Here is a 20,338-nt window from a genome sequence, read left to right as displayed (position 1 = left end):
TATAGTCCAATCTAGCAGCAGCAATGGCATCTGCATTAGACATAGTTAATATTTGCAGCATGAACTAGTAAAAGAATTTGACTTTTTCTTGTGATTAAGAACAGTCATTGCGTAAGTATATGCTAGCAAACTCTCTGATGCAACGCAGCAATACTATTTGCTGCTTTGATGATTGATTTCCCATAATTATAATGCATTTTTTGCGCAAATTAACCTTAATTTCAGTTTCACATTCTAATCAAGTTTGAAGTTTAATCATTTCATGAACTTTCTTCTGGTGTATATTTGTCGCCTTGTTTTTTCTTCTCTTTCTATGATAAGGTTATTTTCTAGCTATCATCGTGTTAGGACTTAAGAGGTGCAACTTTGACATTGGCCTGATACATCTAGAAGAATTAAGTTTATTAGATGATTGATCAATTTATATTTTACTGATAGTATCATAGTTCATGATTATGTAAATATTTGATTTTAATATTATTCTATTTTAGAGGACATTTAAGATTCACCAAAAAAAAGGGGGGAACATTTGTAAAATTGAGTTTAAATGACCTAGATTTTATATAATTAATTTTAATTGAATATAATTTTAAAGTAAAAATGATCGTTGTTTATAAACTTACATCTCAAAAGCATTTTTTACTTATTTATAAAAGCTAGTATAGAATTTTAGCTTAATGTAAAAACTACGTATTTTAGTCAAAGGTTTTTCTAAAGACAAGTTTGGTTGATTTATCAAAACCAAACACGCAATGACATGGCAAAATCCCATTTGCATTGCACAAATGAGTTTGGAAAGCTGAAAAGCTCCTCCCCAAACACGCCACACCATCTTGGAATCATATGCAGATAAAATATTATCATATACTATCATCTTAAGAATACATATGATGGTAGTATATATGTCAAGAATACATTATTAAATGATAGTATTATAAGATATCTTGTAATCATATGCTGACAAAAATGATGATAGTATATGATAGTGTATTGAATAATGATGTGATTATGCATGACTAGACGTATGATGATAGTAATAGAAAGAGAACCTACACTAAAAGTTAATCAAAATTAAATACATATAAAATATAAATATCAATATTTAACAATATTTATCTAGATGTTGACAAAATAGCTTGTCATTTTGATATAACATGAGGGAATATAAGCTACCACTCTAATTGGAATGTAATTGACTTGAACTTGCTAATGAGGAACTAAAGGTGTACTTATTACCTGTATAGTCACAAAATCGTTGATGACGCAATTCATCCTGAAAAATCAAGAGCTAGCTACAGTCTTGCATAGGCATTGGAATCATATATGCGGGTATCTTGGAAATTGATGCAACGTGAGAGTGCAGCTGCAAGGTTTTCCAGATCTTCCCTTGTATGGACTGCACTTAGGGCCACTCGCAGCCTAAAAATAAATAGCAGAAATACACATGTAAACAACATATAATCAAATAAAGGTATACAAATTTCAACTTTCACATTGTAGGAAATCTATAACTTAGTCCTCAAAATAATGAGTCAGGCATTTTAGTCCTCGAGATTTTAAAAACTTTCAGCTTGTTTCTGATTTTGCAAAACACCATTCACTTTAATACTTCTTAGTGCACAATAACACTATAAAAAAAGAAGGTGAAAATGACTAAAATGAAGGATTTTTAGTAAAGTTACGGACTAAAACTTCCGAGACTTACAATATGGATGACTAATTTATAGGTTTACTCATAATCATATAAAAAGATATAAACCTGCATGAGTTAGGAGGCACAGTAGGTGGTCTGATTGCAGTCACGTGGAAGCCAGATTGCAATAAATGCCTGTTCCAGAAAGACTGAAAATGCTTAGTGTTAAAATGCCTTCAAGATCAGCTTGTGAAGCTGAGGTTCGGCTTATTGTAGAAGAATAATCATTTTTTTGCCAGTTTTTAAAAACGAAAAAATTATTATTTTCTCATAATTAATCCTTCCCAAACATGCATGGAAGAGAAAGTTTAGTGATAGAATGAATAATAGCCTAAGTACATGAAATTTATTAAGGGATGGAAATTTACCGGCTTGCTTGAAGTGCTTTGTCTTCACTGCCTACTACTAGGGATATAATGTGACTTGTAACGGGTATTCCTGTAAGCAAATGAAAGTCTTTCACCCGGTTCCAAATAGCCTCTCTACGCCATTTCTCAAGTTTTGCCACTTTAATCGCAGCTGGAAAATCACATCATGCTTTTAACAAATAAGTGATTCCCACAAGACATGGGGAGCTAAGCAATAGAAAAAGAAATGATAATATATATTTAGTCTCTGAACAAATATTCCAAGAAAGGTACAAGGAGATCAATTTAACTATGGGTATATGAGTATATCAAAAAATTCTTCCTTAACATCAGATTGAAATTATTAACACATCTAAAATCACTCTTGTGCTCACAAATATGCATGTCATAACTGTATTGATTGCTCCATCTGAATGAAGGTAGTCCCAATTTAACATTTTTCCTATTAAAATTAACCAATCTACAGTAAAACAATGTTGTGAATGCAATAATCAGGTAAATTGCGATATTATTCCTCTAAATTATATGATGATGTTAGAAGTGAGAATGAAAGATAAGAAATTTATCACAAGACTACGCCATATAAGGATATAACCTGGTAAGAGAAATGGTAGCAATGCACTTTCAAGCATACTCTTATAAACACTTTATTTATTATTGGCCAAGAATCATTGAGAATAACAAAATTGTGCGTCTCACTCCTTATTTGATGAATCTCCACTCATGATTTTGTTGTTTCCAATAAATTTTAGCTAATAATAGAGTGTGTTAAAAATAGTATGTTAGAAAGCGTGTAGCAAACACTTTTCAACTTGATAAATATGAAGGACCAGGGCAAGTTGTAAATGCTTAGAAATGAAGCATAAAGTGCAATCTGAGTATATCAATTCAGGTAGAACATTGGGAGCTCACCATGACCAGCAGCAGCAACTGGAACTAGTGCAGCAGTTGAAAATATAAATGACCGACCTCTTGACTGTATTAATAGTTTCCACTTTTTGCTATAAGAATTCATAGAATAGCGAAATTCATTGGTGAATTATTCACGAAATAATGTTTTGTACCAATGTTGTGCAGAAACTAATTTCAGGAGCAAGTGCACTCAAATACTTACCTGCATGCTATAAATCCTCCATGACAGCCAGCAGCTTTACTTAGTGTACCAATGCATATGTCTACATCCTTCTCACAGTTGAATTCCTCAGCAACACCACCACCATTTTTGCCACAAACAAATGTTCCATGGGCCTGGATATACACAAGATTTTTATTTTGATAGTTTATAGTTGTGTAAGACTTTGTAGCAAGGAGAAGCCACATTTTTCTTTTATGACATAAAATTTTATAATATATGGTAGAGGGAGTAGGTGATTTCTATCTAGGAACAATAATGCTATGCTATACATGTACTATGATTATTATCGTCAGCTCTTCGTAAGTACTACTAACCTTAGTCCAAGGATCAGAAGTTCAGAACCATGTAAATAATAGCATATAATAAATTGTCATAAATTGTCTTCATAAAGAAAAAGAGGTTTTACATCATCAATGACTAACAAAAAGCCATGCCTCTTGCGAAGGTCTGCTAGCTCAACCATAGGTGCATAATCTCCATCCATGCTAAAAAGGCTGCAAAAAATAAGATGAACAATATTACACAAGGAAAATTATATGCAAAGTGTAGGCAAAATTTGCTGTCATCAGAAATATAAAGAAACAATAAGAAATAAGATAGTGTAGCATCGAAATCATAATTATCTTTTTCTTTTTTTTTCTGTTATTTTTTGATCTGTCAACACTCACAGGTAATTCTGATGTAAGTTACGGTGAAGGACGAAATACTCAGGAAAAACCAAATACGCATGCTTTTAGCATGACGACAAATTGGAATTTGTCAATAAGGCACTTAAATCATCACTTCAATATATCTTTTAGGTGGAAATAAATATAGTGATATGCCTCCCATTTTTCCGTTATTGCAGTTAAAACAATGATTAAATTGCTCAAAATCATTACTTATGATTTATGAATTTAAATAAGACATAATTTTGAAAAAGCTTTGACTATGAAACAGTTTGGGCTTTTCTGATCTTATTAAAGCATCACAGAAGAACTATTCACAATGGATTTCCTGTGTGTTTCTAAGCTCTTTATGTACACTAAGCAGAATGCATGCTTGTCATGGACAGTCTCTTTTCTGGGAAAGTAAGTAGACTTCTAGGGGAAAGTGAAACTAGATATACAAATATCATACTTACATCAGGAAATAAAAGAAACTGTACTACATTATAAACTAGCTAATTGTTATTCCACTTACATAAAATAGATAATAAAATTGAAATGTAGATTAGTGACTCTCATAGGTCATGGGAACTTATTAACTGCGGTCATCAAGTATCACAACATTCAGATTCCACAATCCTGACCTTTGTCTTGTGTGTGTGTGTGTCTAAGAGAGAGAACAGAAAGAGAGATCAATAAAGTAATTAACCCATGCTTTACTCCCTTAATATTGAAAGTTTACCCTGAAGAATTACCAAAGACCAACCCCTAATGACTTTTGTTTTAAACAAATTCTTTTGAAAATATAATAATATAAAATAAGTTACCCTTCTAATCAAAGATATCTTAAAAAAAAAACTATCTCCATTAATCATTACTAGAAAAAAAGAGGCACACCGTGCCTCTGCAATTTTTTGAAAAATAAAAATAATAAAACTTAAATAATAGTGGATAGTTTTTATGAATAGTGAGGTGTGGGTTGGTTGAAGAGAGAAGTTATATGAATAAAAAAAAAAGATTTTAAAAGGTAGTTTTAAGGGTAAAATAGGAAAAAAAATGTGGACACCAAAACATGATATTCCCTTTATATATAATTATAGATTAACTAATTGCTGTCACTGATAAGCATATAAAGCAAAAAAGTGTATAAACCATAAACAAAATATTCACTAAATATACTTTTAAAAAATTTCTCTACCCCAAAGACAGTTCACTATATATATATATATGCAAATAATACTGTAGTTGTTTTAAACCTTGAAAAAGTCCTATTTTCCTACTAGCAGAAAGACTAACCTGTCAGTCACCACAACTTTCTTCCTCATTCTGCAATTAGATCTGTTAAAATCATAAATGACATCGTCAACACATTGAGTGACTGTACCAGAAGGGGAAAAAGAGATGAATATGAAGATTTCAGGATAGGGTAAAACCTACAAAAGCATATTGAGGTGGGACATGTCACAATGTCTATACACATACACCTTAACACTTTTCTGCCGCTCAGTGAGACGAATGCCATCAATTATTGATGCATGATTTAATGCATCAGAAAAGACAGCAATCTTTTCATCCTCTGAAGGTATGCTATTCCCAGCTAAGAGAGTACCGATACTTCCTATTGCTGTCATCAAGGCCATATTGGCAGCAAACCCTGTGGGACAAAGAAGGCAATCCTATAGCATGGATTTTAAACCAAAAATGAGTCAGCATTTCACATAATCCAGACTTATTATCTATTTGGGTCCTTTCTTCAATTCATTAGACAATAGGTGGGTCTGAGAAGAATGTAACCCATAAGCTCCTCAGAATCAAAAGAAGGTGGCCAGAAAATATAAGTGACTCAATGGGATTAATTTTATACTTGGCAACTCATAAGTAGATTCAATCATGGTCATTGAAACCATATTCATAAATAAGTTTTTTTTTTTTATCAGCAAAAATATTCATAAATAAGTAAAAATGACAATAAAAGAAAAGCATATATTATTATTTCAATTTTAGGCAAGCCATATCATTATCAAGTACTAATTCCTTAAAAAATACTAAACTGTTAGGCATGAGAATGAACTGCTCAAACAAACCCTACAAGTCTATTATAGAAGGAAGAACAAAAGGGCAAATTACTCGGTTAGATGACTATTAGAGTTGCTTTCATAAGTTATTTTCATAAGCTATCCTAGAGAGTTTATAGAAATAAATTGGAAACAACTTATGAATATAACATAAGCTCTCTTAAGCACTTACACAAGTTCTTATGTCATAAAATAAGCCCAAATGAATTCTAAATAAGCTCTTCTGAATGCACTCTATAGTCTTCTTTAATAATTACCAATATCAGGCAACATCAATCTGGGACAAAAGATCAACCACAACTCACAAGCTATGAAGCCCCGATACTCCAAAATGATCAATGAACCGGTGTCAGACACCGATGCTGCCCCGATATGCCCCGTTATGTATCCAAGAAGGATACGGCTAGGACACAACTTAAGTTGGGGGGACATGGCTCAAGCCATATTGGGATACGGCTCCAATACGACTTGACATATGTTCTGAATTTTTTAAAGTTTTTTTTTAATTTTAATATTTTTAAATTGAAATTTTAAAATTAAAAAAATGCTGAAAAGGTAGGGTTTAGGGGAAAATGATACTTCCCTCAGAAATCTGCAAATTTGCATACATGTGTTATTTTTTTAATAATTTTTCATTAACGTATTGAAGATGTATCATATCCTTAATTTTAAAAAAATTTCCGTATCACCGTATCCGTGTCGTGTCGTATCCCATACCTATGCTTCATAGCTCACAAGTAATGCATCAAATTGTGGACGGAGAACCATTTCATAGTATTCAATTACATTAAACAATGGCATAAGATTTTAGATTCTCAGATTTGATCATAGCCATCGGCTAATTATTCTTCAGTTAGGATATAAAGTAGAACGAATAAACAAACTCGAAGGGTTTAAGTAGTTCTTGCAAGCCAGCTGTTACCTCTTTCTTTTTCAAATCTGCCAGGCTTGACTCAAGTAACCTATGATAATTGGTATATCCACAAATAAGAGCAGAACCCCTTGGTCCCATACCATGTTCTTGGGCAGCCTGATTCACAACAATGAACACCAGGCAATAAGCTCAAGCTAGGAAAGCAGTAGAAACAAATACTCATAAACTAAAGCTCAGTAAGAAGACAACTAAAAGTCATTCAAAATTTGCAAGCACACCTTTGCAACAGCCTTTCCAATAGTTGGATGGGAACTCAGGCCTAGATAATCATTTCCAGAAAACAAAATTAATTTTTTAAACTTCTCATAAGATGCCCCTGCTTCACCATCACCACCTGTTGCACTACAAACAATCTCATCACCTACCCCCACCAACAAAAAAAGAATTTCAAATTATCATCAATAATCACTAAGCAGAACAAAACACATTATGTTCAATATACTCACATTTATGCAGAAAAGCAAAATGTAGTGGAATCAGAACAAATACTTCTAGTATAATTTCCATGTATTATTTTAACTTGTAACAAATTTTAACTTGTGAACCAATCAGGAACCATCATTGATACAATTTTTAAGGTAGTTATTGTAAAAGTCAACAAATTTACCATAAAATGACAGTTTGTGATTGAATGATAATGTAAAAACTCATTAAACTGTTAGTGCTTACACTATCTACTCTATTTTTGTTTTTGCTTTCCCTTTATGAATTCTAAATTTTGTTTCATCTTGTTTAAATTAAAAATAAATAAATAAAGTGAATTATTGAAATTAAGAGAGTGCGAGTCAATTTAGTTTCTAAAACTACAGAAATGTGACTTTAGTCCTTAAAATTATGAAATATAGTCATTTTAGTCTTTGTTTTTGCAATTTTAAGAGTAAAACGACTGTCTTTTAATAATTTTAGGAGATTAAATATATTATTTTATCTTTGATGTAACTTCAATTATACTTTGATGAATTACTCTGGCCTCTGGGGTGACTACAGTCTAGAGTTATTAGTGAAACCATTTAAAAAAAAAAAAACATGGCCGAAGAAGAATAAAGGGTACCAGAACTAGGGGTGTCATGCATCCATCTACTAAACGTGGTTTCAGCAATTTCCACTTCGACAGAAGACCGGTCCCAGTGCTGCATTTCGTCGAACACTTGGAACGCATCATCGTCCGCCCCGAATTCTCGAGGCTGGCTACTGCGGAGGCAAATGGGTCTGAGAGATCGAAGGACTTTGAGAGAGTAAAGGGTCTCGAGCGCCTCTCCGACCCAGTTGTCCCAGCATGCACTTGGCGTCTCCATGATTGGCGCACACAACAGAAATGTTGGGTTGTGTCCACTGTCTTTGGGTGCAGTTACCAGTTAATGTTAGCTTTTCATGCCACCATATCACGTGTGCTAATTTGCTACATCTTCTTTATCAAATTGACTTCTCTGCTGCTGTTTTTTCTCAAATGTTATCCCAATCTTATCTCTTTACAATACCTCATCATTTTGAAGAGATAGTACAGGCACAGCATTTGAAAAGATACAGTAGAAAAATCTGATCCCCTTTCCTTTACTCCGCTAACTATCAAAATCCTACCTTTCAACTAACTCATTTATCTTACCACCAACTTCTTCAATGTACTTACATTAATTTAATTATTTTAATTTAATTTAATTACAGGTCTTTCTTTAAATCTTAGGTAAAGCAAAGGTATTAAATACTTACGGAAAATTTAATCATTTATAATAGTTTTATCGGACTCAAATAAAATTATTTTTTTATAGAAATACTTGTAATTTAAATAAAATAAAAAATTCTCATTTGTAAAAAAAAAAAAAAAAAACTTTCTGGTTTGTCCTTAATGTGTTGGTGGCCTCCGGCCTGAATGATATATTATATTATTGGGTGTAATTGTAAAAATAAACCCATGCATCTTTTAAATTATTTCCTTTGAATGAGACTTTTTTTTTTCTTCCTTGAGCGTGGTAACTTTTTCCCCCTTCGTTTTTAAGTACAATTATACCATCGTCGCATTTGCCGTGAAAGTAGACTTTATTAGTATTATTTTTATTGACGTACAACTTGAATTTATGGACCAATAATTAATTTTCTACCCAATTCAGCCACATGCCCACATGAATAATGAAACTAGATAGTATATGGTCCGTGTTATTCCTAAAATGAAGCCAACAGTACTAAACACTAAATTTGTGCGTGTTGCTTGGGAAAGGTATATAACCTATCATGATTGACCATATATATATATATATATATATATATATATATATATTTTGTTGGATTATCAGTCTCACATCGGATAAAAGTGAAAAGAATAAGTATCATATAAGTAAAAAGAAGACCGAACCTTAAGATTTTAAGTTAGAGTGTGATGTCAAACTTTCTTATATAGTAACTCCTGATCCAGTATACCCCTCAAATATTCCTGCCAGATTTCACTTGGTGACTGCAGACTTCCCCTCAGTGGACTCACAATAATGTCGCTAATGCTGTTTTTATCCATGGACTAGAATCGTTGTAGCCATCATAATATATATATAGAAAATGACACGTTGTTGAGGTGGCTAGCTATGTAACGAGGCATGTGGAAAGATCCTTCTTTTTGCTTTTTGTTAGATGATGACGCGAAATTAAAGCTTTGTTGGCGGAATTATAGATGAACAAAAAAGGATAAGAAGCAAAGGTGTCACAAGTGCAACAAAATGGGAAGGGGTTTTGGGCGGAGAAAAAGAGAGCAAAAACAAAAGAGAAGAAAAGAATATTTGATTGGAATAATAATAATATATAGTTGTTAGTAATTTTTTTTTGTTGTTTTGGCTAAAAAGGAATAACTAACGGTGCTTCTCTCCTGATCAAGTAAAGTGGATTTTGTGTCTTCCTTGAGTTGAAAGGCAAAGAAGGATTAATTTTGTAAAATATATATGGTGAAGAGGAAAACACTATGCTACTGTGTGATTAGAAAATATGGTAAGGTAGAGTGATAGTGTGTGGGCATTATCCAACAACACTAAATGGAAACCAATTTGGGGTTGGTCGCAGGTTCTCACAACAGCAACGAATTCATTATCATACGTCAAGATGGAGATTTTGCTGTAAGTAACAATTATATATATGCTCTTTATACAAATTGAAATGTACGTATTTTCACTAGAGAAATCACCTTATGACTTTGGGGTAGTCATAAAAATTTTAGTTATCTAATATGGTTGGTTATTTCCTAAAAATATATTGACTATATATCTCAAGAGAATTGAAATATATGGACAAATTTAATCAAACTTTTCTTTAGTGAAAAAAATTTATATTATCTACTAATATATATATATATATATATATATATATATATATATATATATATATATATATATATATATATATATATAAAATATCATCGATAAGACTTAAGATAGTGAAAAAAATCAACAAACATAATTATTATATGTCAGTTAGTAATTAGATGAACGTTGTAAAAATTATTTGCACTGTTACTACATATACTATTTACTCTTAATATAAAGTATATGAATATGAACTTAATTATAAACATGTAGAGGAAGAAATGGATGGAAACATTGACATATAGCAAGTTGTTTTAATTTGGTGTGGTGCAGCAAAGAGAGTTGCAACCATTATTACATGGTAAAATATGCCAACTATGTGGAGATGACATAGGGGTTAATGAAGACGGTGACCTCTTTGTGGCCTGCAACGAGTGTGCCTTTCCTGTTTGTAAAAGCTGTTATGAGTATGAACGTAGGGAGGGAAACCAGGTCTGCCCTCAATGCAAAACAAGATTCAAGCGTCTCAAAGGTATGCAAATTATTTAATACAAAGTATATATATTACCTTAATATTTTAATTATGGAAAATTACTACTCCTTTGTTTATGTACGTGGCTTGAGTGTTGCATAGGGTGTGCTAGAGTTGAGGGGGATGAAGAGGAGGATATTGATGATGATTTGGAGAATGAATTCGATTTTGATGATGGACAAAGTAAACTACATGATATGAAAACGTCCATGTCTCATGAGGTAATGCTAAATTCTAAGTGATAGTTTAATTTGTTTTAACATTTCCCATACATATATATAGCCATGTTTTATATGTCCCGTGTACGTAATATTAAAACATGTAATATAGCAAATTATGCTCAAGTTTTCTCATATTTAATTTGTTTATGTATTACTTACTCTTTTGTTTCATGAATTACACTGAGTTTTTCTTTTAGAATTCATTATACAAATGCATCGCCAATTATATATACTTTTTTTTTCTTCTTTAGGCATGCATTTGGACTCCACTATCATTCCTCTTTTCTCATTCCATCCATTGCTTTTAAACTCCTAAATATATACTTTAAACAAATTTTATGATTATATTCCCTTTCATTTCCTCCTTAATTTACTCTTTGTAATTCCATCCATTGGCTTTAAACTCCTAAATATATACTTTACTCTTTGCCATTCCATCCATTGCCTTTAAACTCCTAAGCATATATACTTTTAATAAATTTGATGATTCTATTTCCTTTCATTCCTTCCTATGCTGTCTTTTCATATATAAGATTCAATCAACAAGAAAAAATTTCTATTATATAATTAAATATTTACTAAGTTTAATGAAAACTATGATAATACAAGTTTTATTACTAAAGGGGAAAAAAGCCGATCCTTTTTATTCATAATTCCTCTTGCCAAAAAGGGAAATTAACTACAGCAATTATTTTATTAAATAAATATATAATATGATTTTATTGTAATTGTATAGTGTCCCCAAGACTGGCTCGTCAATATATACGTGGGCCTAATTAAAGAAAATTACAAGCTAAATTACTATACACTAATTAATATGAGAGGCCTATTATTAAAAGATGAAAGACTTATTTTGTAAAAAGAAGAAGGAAAAAGCCATATTAAATCAAGTAACCTAATACCATTAAACACGTGAATCAATGTGAAACTGTCTCAGTTTAATTAAAGTTTCTAGATTTTAGTCTTGAAATAGCTTGATATCATCAACTATTTAGAATATATGAGAAATTTAAAAATAAAATTAAAAAAAAATATGTGACTACACTATTAAACTCGTTAATGCATAATAAATCAATACATTATCAATGTGGTCATTACTTAAGAGATTAAAAATAAAAAATTATTTAAAAGGACTAAAAGAACCTATTTTATAGGTATCAATTACTTATTTAAGCCTAAAAATAATATGATTTACTAACAAATTGATATTAGAATAGACTCTAATAGTATAATTTTTTAACAAAAATAAAAATGATAGTATAAATAACGTAAATTTATATTAATAATGTAAAATATTTTAATATTAACTAATTATAAATTATGTTAGATATGACATTTAAAATAATATTATGAAAATTGCTAAAAAAATTATTATATATGATAATTTTTATTGGTTTACAATATACATTATTTATACTGCCGGTACATATACTATTTTCTCATATTATATTACCATATAATTTTGTTAATATAAAATATTAATTTATGTTATTATTACATCGAATATTATAGTATGAGACATTTAGTGTTTATGTATACTTTATGGATACTAACAGTTAGATGAAAATTTATAATACTAACAAGGCAATCCTAAAAGTTGGCAGTTTTTGTTTATTAATAAATTACAATATTTTGTAGTAGTAATTTGCGAAAACAAGTTTAAATTTTTTGTTTATAACAAAAAAATATAAGTGGAGATGGTTTTATTCTAGTTTCTTACTTTTTTATCTTTTGCATGCATGCAACGCGCTTATATAGGAACAGGGTGAAGAAACTTCTCAAGAACATAATGCTTTGGTTACTTCCAGTTCAACCATATTGGGCAAAGAGATAGTTGCATTGCAAGCAAGACCAATGGATCCTTCCAAGGACCTAGCTGCTTATGGCTATGGTAGTATTGCGTGGAAGGAAAAGATGAAGATATGGAAGCAAAGACAAATGAAAATTAGTGATATGAAAAAAGAAAATGACAATGAAGATCCAGATAACACTGTAGAAGATGATGACACTGAATTCCTTATGTAAGAACTTTTCTGGAATTTCTTCAACTTTAATATATATATATATATATATATATATATATATATAAACAGCCATAACACATTCCATAGCCACATAGTTAAGTCCCTTAAACATGTTGATTAGGATTTAATTGTGCGCATAGAATTTTTATTTTAATGATTTATTACCTCTAAAAGAATTAGACTTTGGCTTTCGGCAGGAGATATGTATGTATATGTGTTTATGTTTATCAAACTCTTGAGTTAACTATTAATTAAGAGTTATGAGTTCACTTATCTTTAGTGGATTAACTCATGTGCAAAAACACTTTTTTTAGTAGACTTAGGTTAGATTTGGTAGATTTGATGTAAAATGATAGATTCTTGAGTTTACTATTAAGTCAATGAGTTAAAAAAATTAGACCAAAATGTAGGGTTGTTTTATACGCATTTAGAGTTCAACATACCTCCATTTTGTGTGTCGTTCTTAATTAAATCGAAGAGCCGTCGTCTCTAACAACATCAAATTCTTTATAAGAATATTCTACCACTACTATTACCTCCACTAGTTATTATTTAATAGTGATCCATTATTAAATTTAGTTATTTAAGTATTGTAGAATTTATGATTTACTATTTTGTTTTATTATATTGTTGAAATATTTAGTTGGTATGTTATTTATAAATATTTTATTATTATTTTTATATAAAACTCTTACGAGTCTATTCGAATGTATGGAGCTCCTACGAGTCTAATCAAACTTCGGAGTTTGATGACCTTGTGTGTGGATGCGCACACAGAATGATATATGAATATATTTTATATACATATATAAGGATTGCTTTATGATCAGATTATATGTTTTCTTATGTTGATCAGAATGGATGAAGGAAGACAACCATTGTCAAGAAAGTTGGCTGTTCCATCTAGTCAAATTAATCCTTATCGTATGATCATAATAATCAGACTTGTTGTTCTTGGTTTCTTCTTCCACTACCGAGTTACGCACCCTGTAGAACATGCCTATGCTTTGTGGCTTGTGTCAATAATTTGTGAGATATGGTTCACTCTTTCATGGATTCTAGACCAGTTCCCAAAGTGGCTTCCTGTCATGAGAGAAACTTATCTAGACAGGCTTTCCTTGAGGTAAGTAATTAATCTACAAATAGTTTATCCATAATAGTGTTGCATTTCGTGTGCTTTCACTACAAATAAAATCCATATATTAAATGCTAGTCTTTTGATTTGCTCTCATTAGTATAAACTTTGTCTTGAACAAATTGATCAGATAGTATAGATATATTTTTTTATATGGAAAATGTTAGTTGTTAGTTTGTTAGTTTTTGTTAGAAGGGGAATTCAAATCCAAGATCTCTCCCCCTTTCCTTCTCCCTTCACTACCAAGTCAATCTTATATCTCCTGATAGTATAAATATTGTGAGTCTATGCTCTAACAATATGATGTATTAAAATAGTTTTATGCAGGTGCACCAATGGTATATATCAATTTCCTATGCTAATTAAAAGCATCATACTGTTATAGTATATATACACTTGTAATCTTTGTAGTTTTATACTAACAGTTCTATTTTCTTTAGATAAAGTCTATGCCACTTGGAACAAGCCTAACTTTTAATCATACATATATGGATTTTTTGTGATGTTTCTTTGCTAGTTTTTTCACAAATTTTTAACTTACCTATTCATAGGTATGAAAAGGAAGGGAAACCTTCACAACTTTCTCCAATTGATATATTTGTGATCTCAATGGATCCACTAAAAGAGCCTCCTCTTGTGACTGCAAACACAGTTCTTTCCATTCTAGCCATAGATTACCCTGCTGAAAAGGTGTCATGTTATGTATCTGATGATGGTGCAGCAATGTTAACATTTGAGGCTTTATCTGAAACCTCTGAATTTGCCAAGAAATGGGTTCCTTTCTGTAAGAAGTTTAACATTGAGCCAAGGGCTCCTGAACGGTACTTTGCTGAGAAGATAAACTTCCTAGATGATAAGGTGCAGCCATCATTTGTGAAAGAGAGAAGAGCAATGAAGGTAAAAATGTCTACATGTCTTGGATATTTTATCCTATATGAATCTTCATGTTATATGGTAAAAAAATTATTTTCATTATACTGCATGCAGAGAGAATATGAAGAGTTTAGAGTTCGAATCAATACTCTAGTTGCTAAGTCTAGGAAGGTCCCAGAAGAAGGGTGGACAATGCAAGATGGAACACCATGGCCTGGAAATAATGTTCGTGATCACCCAGGAATGATACAGGTTGGTAATAGTTAAAAAGTAAATAGTATATGAATCTAAAGTGTAAAATATCATGTGACTCTATATTCCATTATACTGAGATCATATATTTATACAAGATTATTAGATTACCATTTTTAAATGGTATCCTACTTCTGACACCATGGCCTGTAAGGGGGTTTAAATGAACGATAAGTTGGTTGATTTTAATAACTATTCTGAAAGCCATAACTATGATAATTTCTAATGTGAAATTTTTCACACTGACATGCATATATAGAAATTAGACTCATAAATTAAAAACATATCTTATGCATTTATGGCCATTGTTGCATAATTAATGACAATGTCAATCCTTCCTCAGGTTTTTCTTGGAGAGACTGGGGGATGTGACATGGATGGCAAAGAATTACCACGCTTGGTATATGTTTCTAGAGAAAAGAGGCCAAAATTCAATCACCAAAAAAAGGCAGGAGCATTGAATGCATTGGTAAGCAACACATTAAAATAATGAAGGTGACAAGAAGCTTGAGAAAGCTCCAATATTTAATGCAATGATCTAATTTAGTGCAAACTTTCTAATCTATTTCTTTGTTGATGATTCCATCTAACAGGTGAGAGTGTCTGCTGTGCTTTCAAATGCGCCTTTTGTGTTGAACTTGGACTATAATCATTGCATCAACAATAGCAAGGTTGTAAGAGAGGCAATGTGTTTCATGATGGACCCATTATTAGGAAAAGGGGCCTCCTATGTTCAGTTCTCACAGAGATTTGATGGTATTGCTAGTGATGAGCAATATGCCAATCAAACAAATGGATTCATTGATGTATGAATACTCTAAGAAAAACAAAAATTATTTATTTGAATTTCCATTCTAAATGGAATTGAAATAAACTAATTCTCTTCTCTTTTAGATTAACATGAAAGGCTTGGATGGTATACAAGGACCTACATATATTGGGACAGGATGTGTTTTTAGGAGGCAAGCACTCTATGGTTTTGATTCTCCAAGAAAAAAGAAGCCTCCAACCAAGACATGCAATTGTTGGCCCAAGTGGTGCTGTTTTGGATGTTGTTTTATGGGAAAGAGGAAGAAGAAGAAGTTGAAGAAACCCAAGTTTGAGATAACGGAGACCAGTCATAGAAAAGTACATTCTGAATCATCTATAGTGGAAGGTGCTTTGAAATATATTGAATATAGTACAATATTATATGAGTTTAATGGTCATGCACTTTTATATTGTTGTCTAATCATAATTCACTATTAATATGACTTTTAAAGTGATTATCATAAAAGTCAACAAACTTACCATATATGGTGGATTGTTATTGGATGACGGTGTCAACATATAATCTTTTTTCTCCTATTATATTTGCCTGCAAGTTACATTTAATTCTCTTAAGCATGGTTATGCCTGTATGCTAATCCGATTAGAAACACTTTCCTTTTCAATTGTTCTTTGGAAGAAAATATAAGGTTCAGTGAAGAATCTTATGAAGTGGGAACTAAATGTTTTATAAATATATCATTGTCTAATATAAACTAGTAAAACCTTGAATTTAGGCAAAGAAGATGAAACATCAGCTCACCTTTCAAATCCAAAGTTTGTGAAGAAATATGGACAATCTCCAATTTTCATTGCATCTATTCAATTGGTGGATGGTGAGACACTCAAACATGGAAACCTTGCTTCTCAACTTACAGAAGCAATACATGTCATTAGTTGTGGCTATGAAGAGAAAACAGAATGGGGAAAAGAGGTAATGAAATCTTTCCATTAATCACTATGTTCTTCTCTAAGTCTTCTTGCTCAAGTTGTAACTTGTAAGCATGGATTCAACTCTAAAAAAATTCCTTTAATTGCTCAGGTTGGGTGGATCTATGGTTCAGTTACAGAAGATATATTGACAGGTTTTAAAATGCATTGTCATGGATGGAGATCTATATATTGTACTCCTAGAAGACCTGGATTTAAAGTATCTACCCCAAGAAACCTTTCTAATGGTTTGCAACAAGTCTTTCAATGGGCCCTTGGATCCATTGAGATATTCATGAGCAAACATTGCCCTCTTTGGTATGGATATGGAGGAGGACTAAAGTGGTTGCAACGAATTTCTTACATAAATGCCATAGTATATCCATGGACATCAATACCTTTGGTGGTATATTGTACCCTACCTGCTATCTGCTTGCTCACTGGGAAATTTATCATTCCTGAGGTATAAAGTTTATCTTTTTTTGTATCCAAAAGAGTTTTTCAGTTTTCTAATTTCATATTATGATTGCAACCTTAGTCTTGGCTAATAAAGTATATGATTAGTTAGTTGGCTAGGAAGTTAGTTACATCTGGTTAGCCGTTAGCCCAATAAACTCTATAAATAGAAGCATGTATTTAAGTGATATGGAGCAATACATTAATTAAAATCACCTATCACCATTTCCTATCCCTTCCTAATCTTTCCAATTAAAAAGTGACACATGGTTAAATAGTAACAATCCCCTGGTTGTTAGTTTTTAATTAGGGGACAGGAAGGAGACACTTTTTAATTGAGGGGAAAGGTGACTTGGTTTCTAATTCTTAATGCCATAATATTGCAAAATAAAATCAATGTGTATGCTTATTATCAATATCGTTGTTGGCATTGCAGCTCAGTAATGCAGCTGGCATGTGGTTTGTGTCTCTTTTCTTTTGCATTTTCACCACAAGTGTGTTAGAAATGAGATGGAGTGGTGTTACAGTTGATGAATGGTGGAGAAATGAACAATTTTGGGTGATTGGAGGGGTTTCAGCACATTTTCTTGCAGTGTTTCTAGGGATGTTTAAGGTCTTGGCAGGTGTAAAAACAAACTTCATTGTGGCATCAAAAGTAGATGACAAGGAGCATTCTAACATGTTTGCTTTGAAGTGGACCACTTTACTAATCATACCAACAACATTGTTGGTACTAAACATAATTGCTGTAGTTGCTGGAGTCTCATATGCAATAAACAATGGCTTTGAGTCTTGGGGGCCTCTACTAGGTAAACTCTTGTTTTCTTTGTGGGTAATTCTTCATTTGTATCCATTCCTCAAAGGTATGATAGGTAGGCATAACAGGACTCCTACCATTGTTCTTGTATGGGCAATCCTTCTTGCCTCTTTCTTTTCTGTCTTGTGGGTGAAGATTGATCCATTTTTACCCAAGTCAGATGGGCCCATTCTAGAGGAATGTGGATTGGATTGCAATTAGCTACAACTTTTTCCAACCAAAATGCTAGCATATGATGCATGGATGATAATAGTTTTAATGCAAACTAGAAATTGTTTGGTTGTGGATTGTGAGGAAGATTGTTTGGCCTATTGACACTTTTAACTTGTTATAATTATATGTTTTATTCAAATCTTGACTGTAGTTTAGGGTCTTGTATTTTTTTCTTTTTTTGGGACATAAGAAAGATAAGTGTTCATTTGATTTTTTTTTTCTTTTCGCAACATAAGACATTCCATCATTGAAATCTTGTATTAAAATTAGATATGGACACACCCATGTATGGATGAATAAGTAAATTAGTTCAAAAAATATATTGAAATATATTTTTATTAGTTGACATGTTAGTTTAAATGTGATTTCTTTAATCTATGCATTGTAAGTTCATTTTTACAATTTTTTTGTCATTACAATGAAACAATTTTTATTACAGTAGTGCTAGTAACACATTCTTTAATACACTTTTTCATATATTTTTTCTTATTGGTTAAAATGTATTGAAAATTATAAAATTATATATATATATATATATATATATATATATATAGAGAGAGAGAGAGAGAGAGAGAGAGTTATTAAATAAGATATGCGATTCACTGAATTTTGTGATTTTTAAAAAATTCCCTCCAATGAAAAATGATGTGTTCAAAAGAGTGTGTTAGAGAGTGTAATCTTAACATTTCTCTATTTATTATCTATCTATGTATTTATCTTTCATAATATATACTCCATTCATTCTTTTTTATAAGCAAAAAAAGTTTAAATATTTTGTTCTCAAATATAAGCATTTTTCAATTACTGTTGCCTTAATTAATGAGACTTTTTTCAAAATATCCTTCACATAATAAGGAGTTTGTTTAAGAAAAAAAAGTTTATTTTTTAATTGAGATTGACCCAATATAATGAAGTTTTTTTCTTATAAATGAGAATAGAGAGAGTATATTAAGTTGATCAGTGGGATTAATTTTTAATCTGCTTCGTAAGTATTGGTGGTGACACTGTAGTACTTATATTCCCAACTACCTCCAATGGAACACTTTGCTTGACTTCATGTCCCTTGAGCATCACATGTGTCCACAATGATTCCGCACAAATTCACCATCAACTTCCTCAAGCTTTAATATTCTTCTCTTATTTGGTTATTAGGTTGCAAGAACTATAAGCTCTTATATACCATTGTTTGGAAAAACAAACATCCCTTCTTCATTACACATAAAGATGCAAAATCACACACCCTAAAGAAAAAAGGCAACACATTCACATCGTTTCCTTCGCATGATTCTTCTCTCTCATTTATGGTGATAACCCCCTCTTCAGGTTGGGAGATTCTTCTTATCCCAAGAACCTCTATTTTTATACCTAGCATCCTAATCTTATATTAGAAAACAAATCTCTAATTCACATATAGCATATTTAAATTTAAATAAATCCTAAAGGTAAAATAATATCTTTTAAAATCCAAACAATATTCTAGAGATTTAAAATTTAAAATTTGACTCATTTCCCAACAGAAGCCTAATTCTTTTTTGTGATTTATCTTAAAATTTGTTCATTAAGTGTTATTACCGTATATTCCCTCTGGTCTCAAATATAAGAAGAAAAAGAAACATGACACCCTAGCTAGAAAATATAGTTAACCACATCTAATTGCATCAATTTCAAATAATTTTTTTAACTTACCCTTTATTGGAACTTGATATCAAGGATAAGAAAGAATCACTGAAACTAACACCTCAGTTAAGTGAAGGATATTTTAGATATAATGACATTAAATAAAGTAAAGTTAGTTGAAATTTTCTTATACTTGAGACCAAGAAAAAAGTATTTTCTTTTTCTTCTGTTTGGGACCAAAGAGACTATCATTTAATTGTCTCAATTACAATTTAGGGTTTAGTATCATTCTTATGCCTTTTTTCATATTTATACTTTTAGTCCTTAATCT

General features: G+C 31.3%; 2 protein-coding genes across 5 annotated transcripts; one reads left to right on the top strand and one right to left on the bottom strand.

Annotated features, from left to right (window-relative positions):
• Positions 1 to 1,061: 1,061 nt before the first annotated feature.
• On the bottom strand, positions 1,062 to 8,665 carry LOC100776585 (8-amino-7-oxononanoate synthase). 4 transcript variants are annotated; one of them, XM_006582346.4, is made up of 11 exons: positions 7,904 to 8,665; positions 7,071 to 7,186; positions 6,841 to 6,948; positions 5,281 to 5,519; positions 5,140 to 5,181; positions 3,603 to 3,690; positions 3,176 to 3,309; positions 2,974 to 3,062; positions 2,062 to 2,212; positions 1,760 to 1,828; positions 1,062 to 1,419 (listed from the first exon to the last, which is right to left on the bottom strand). In XM_006582346.4, exons 1-11 carry the CDS (start codon positions 8,145 to 8,147, stop codon positions 1,293 to 1,295), a joined length of 1,407 nt encoding a protein of 468 aa, XP_006582409.1. In that variant the 5' UTR covers positions 8,148 to 8,665; the 3' UTR covers positions 1,062 to 1,292. The 4 variants fall into 4 exon arrangements, with proteins under 4 accessions (XP_006582409.1, XP_003527547.1, XP_014632347.1 ...); XM_003527499.5 differs by having other exon boundaries at positions 7,071 to 7,213; positions 7,904 to 8,440; XM_014776861.2 differs by having other exon boundaries at positions 7,071 to 7,194; positions 7,904 to 8,035.
• Positions 8,666 to 9,803: 1,138 nt separating this feature from the next.
• Positions 9,804 to 18,394, top strand: LOC100815971 (probable cellulose synthase A catalytic subunit 3 [UDP-forming]). Its single transcript, XM_041016772.1, has 13 exons — positions 9,804 to 9,944; positions 10,464 to 10,662; positions 10,765 to 10,883; positions 12,642 to 12,904; positions 13,764 to 14,030; positions 14,594 to 14,939; positions 15,030 to 15,167; positions 15,511 to 15,636; positions 15,761 to 15,973; positions 16,062 to 16,323; positions 16,712 to 16,908; positions 17,017 to 17,367; positions 17,797 to 18,394. Exons 1-13 carry the CDS (start codon positions 9,864 to 9,866, stop codon positions 18,376 to 18,378), a joined length of 3,144 nt encoding a protein of 1,047 aa, XP_040872706.1. The 5' UTR covers positions 9,804 to 9,863; the 3' UTR covers positions 18,379 to 18,394.
• Positions 18,395 to 20,338: the final 1,944 nt, after the last annotated feature.

This window comes from Glycine max, chromosome 6 (genome assembly GCF_000004515.6).
Source record: "Glycine max cultivar Williams 82 chromosome 6, Glycine_max_v4.0, whole genome shotgun sequence".
Classification (NCBI taxonomy): domain Eukaryota; kingdom Viridiplantae; phylum Streptophyta; class Magnoliopsida; order Fabales; family Fabaceae; genus Glycine; species Glycine max.
Note: the sequence above shows the minus strand (reverse complement) of the source record. Positions and strands in the feature narration are given on the sequence as shown.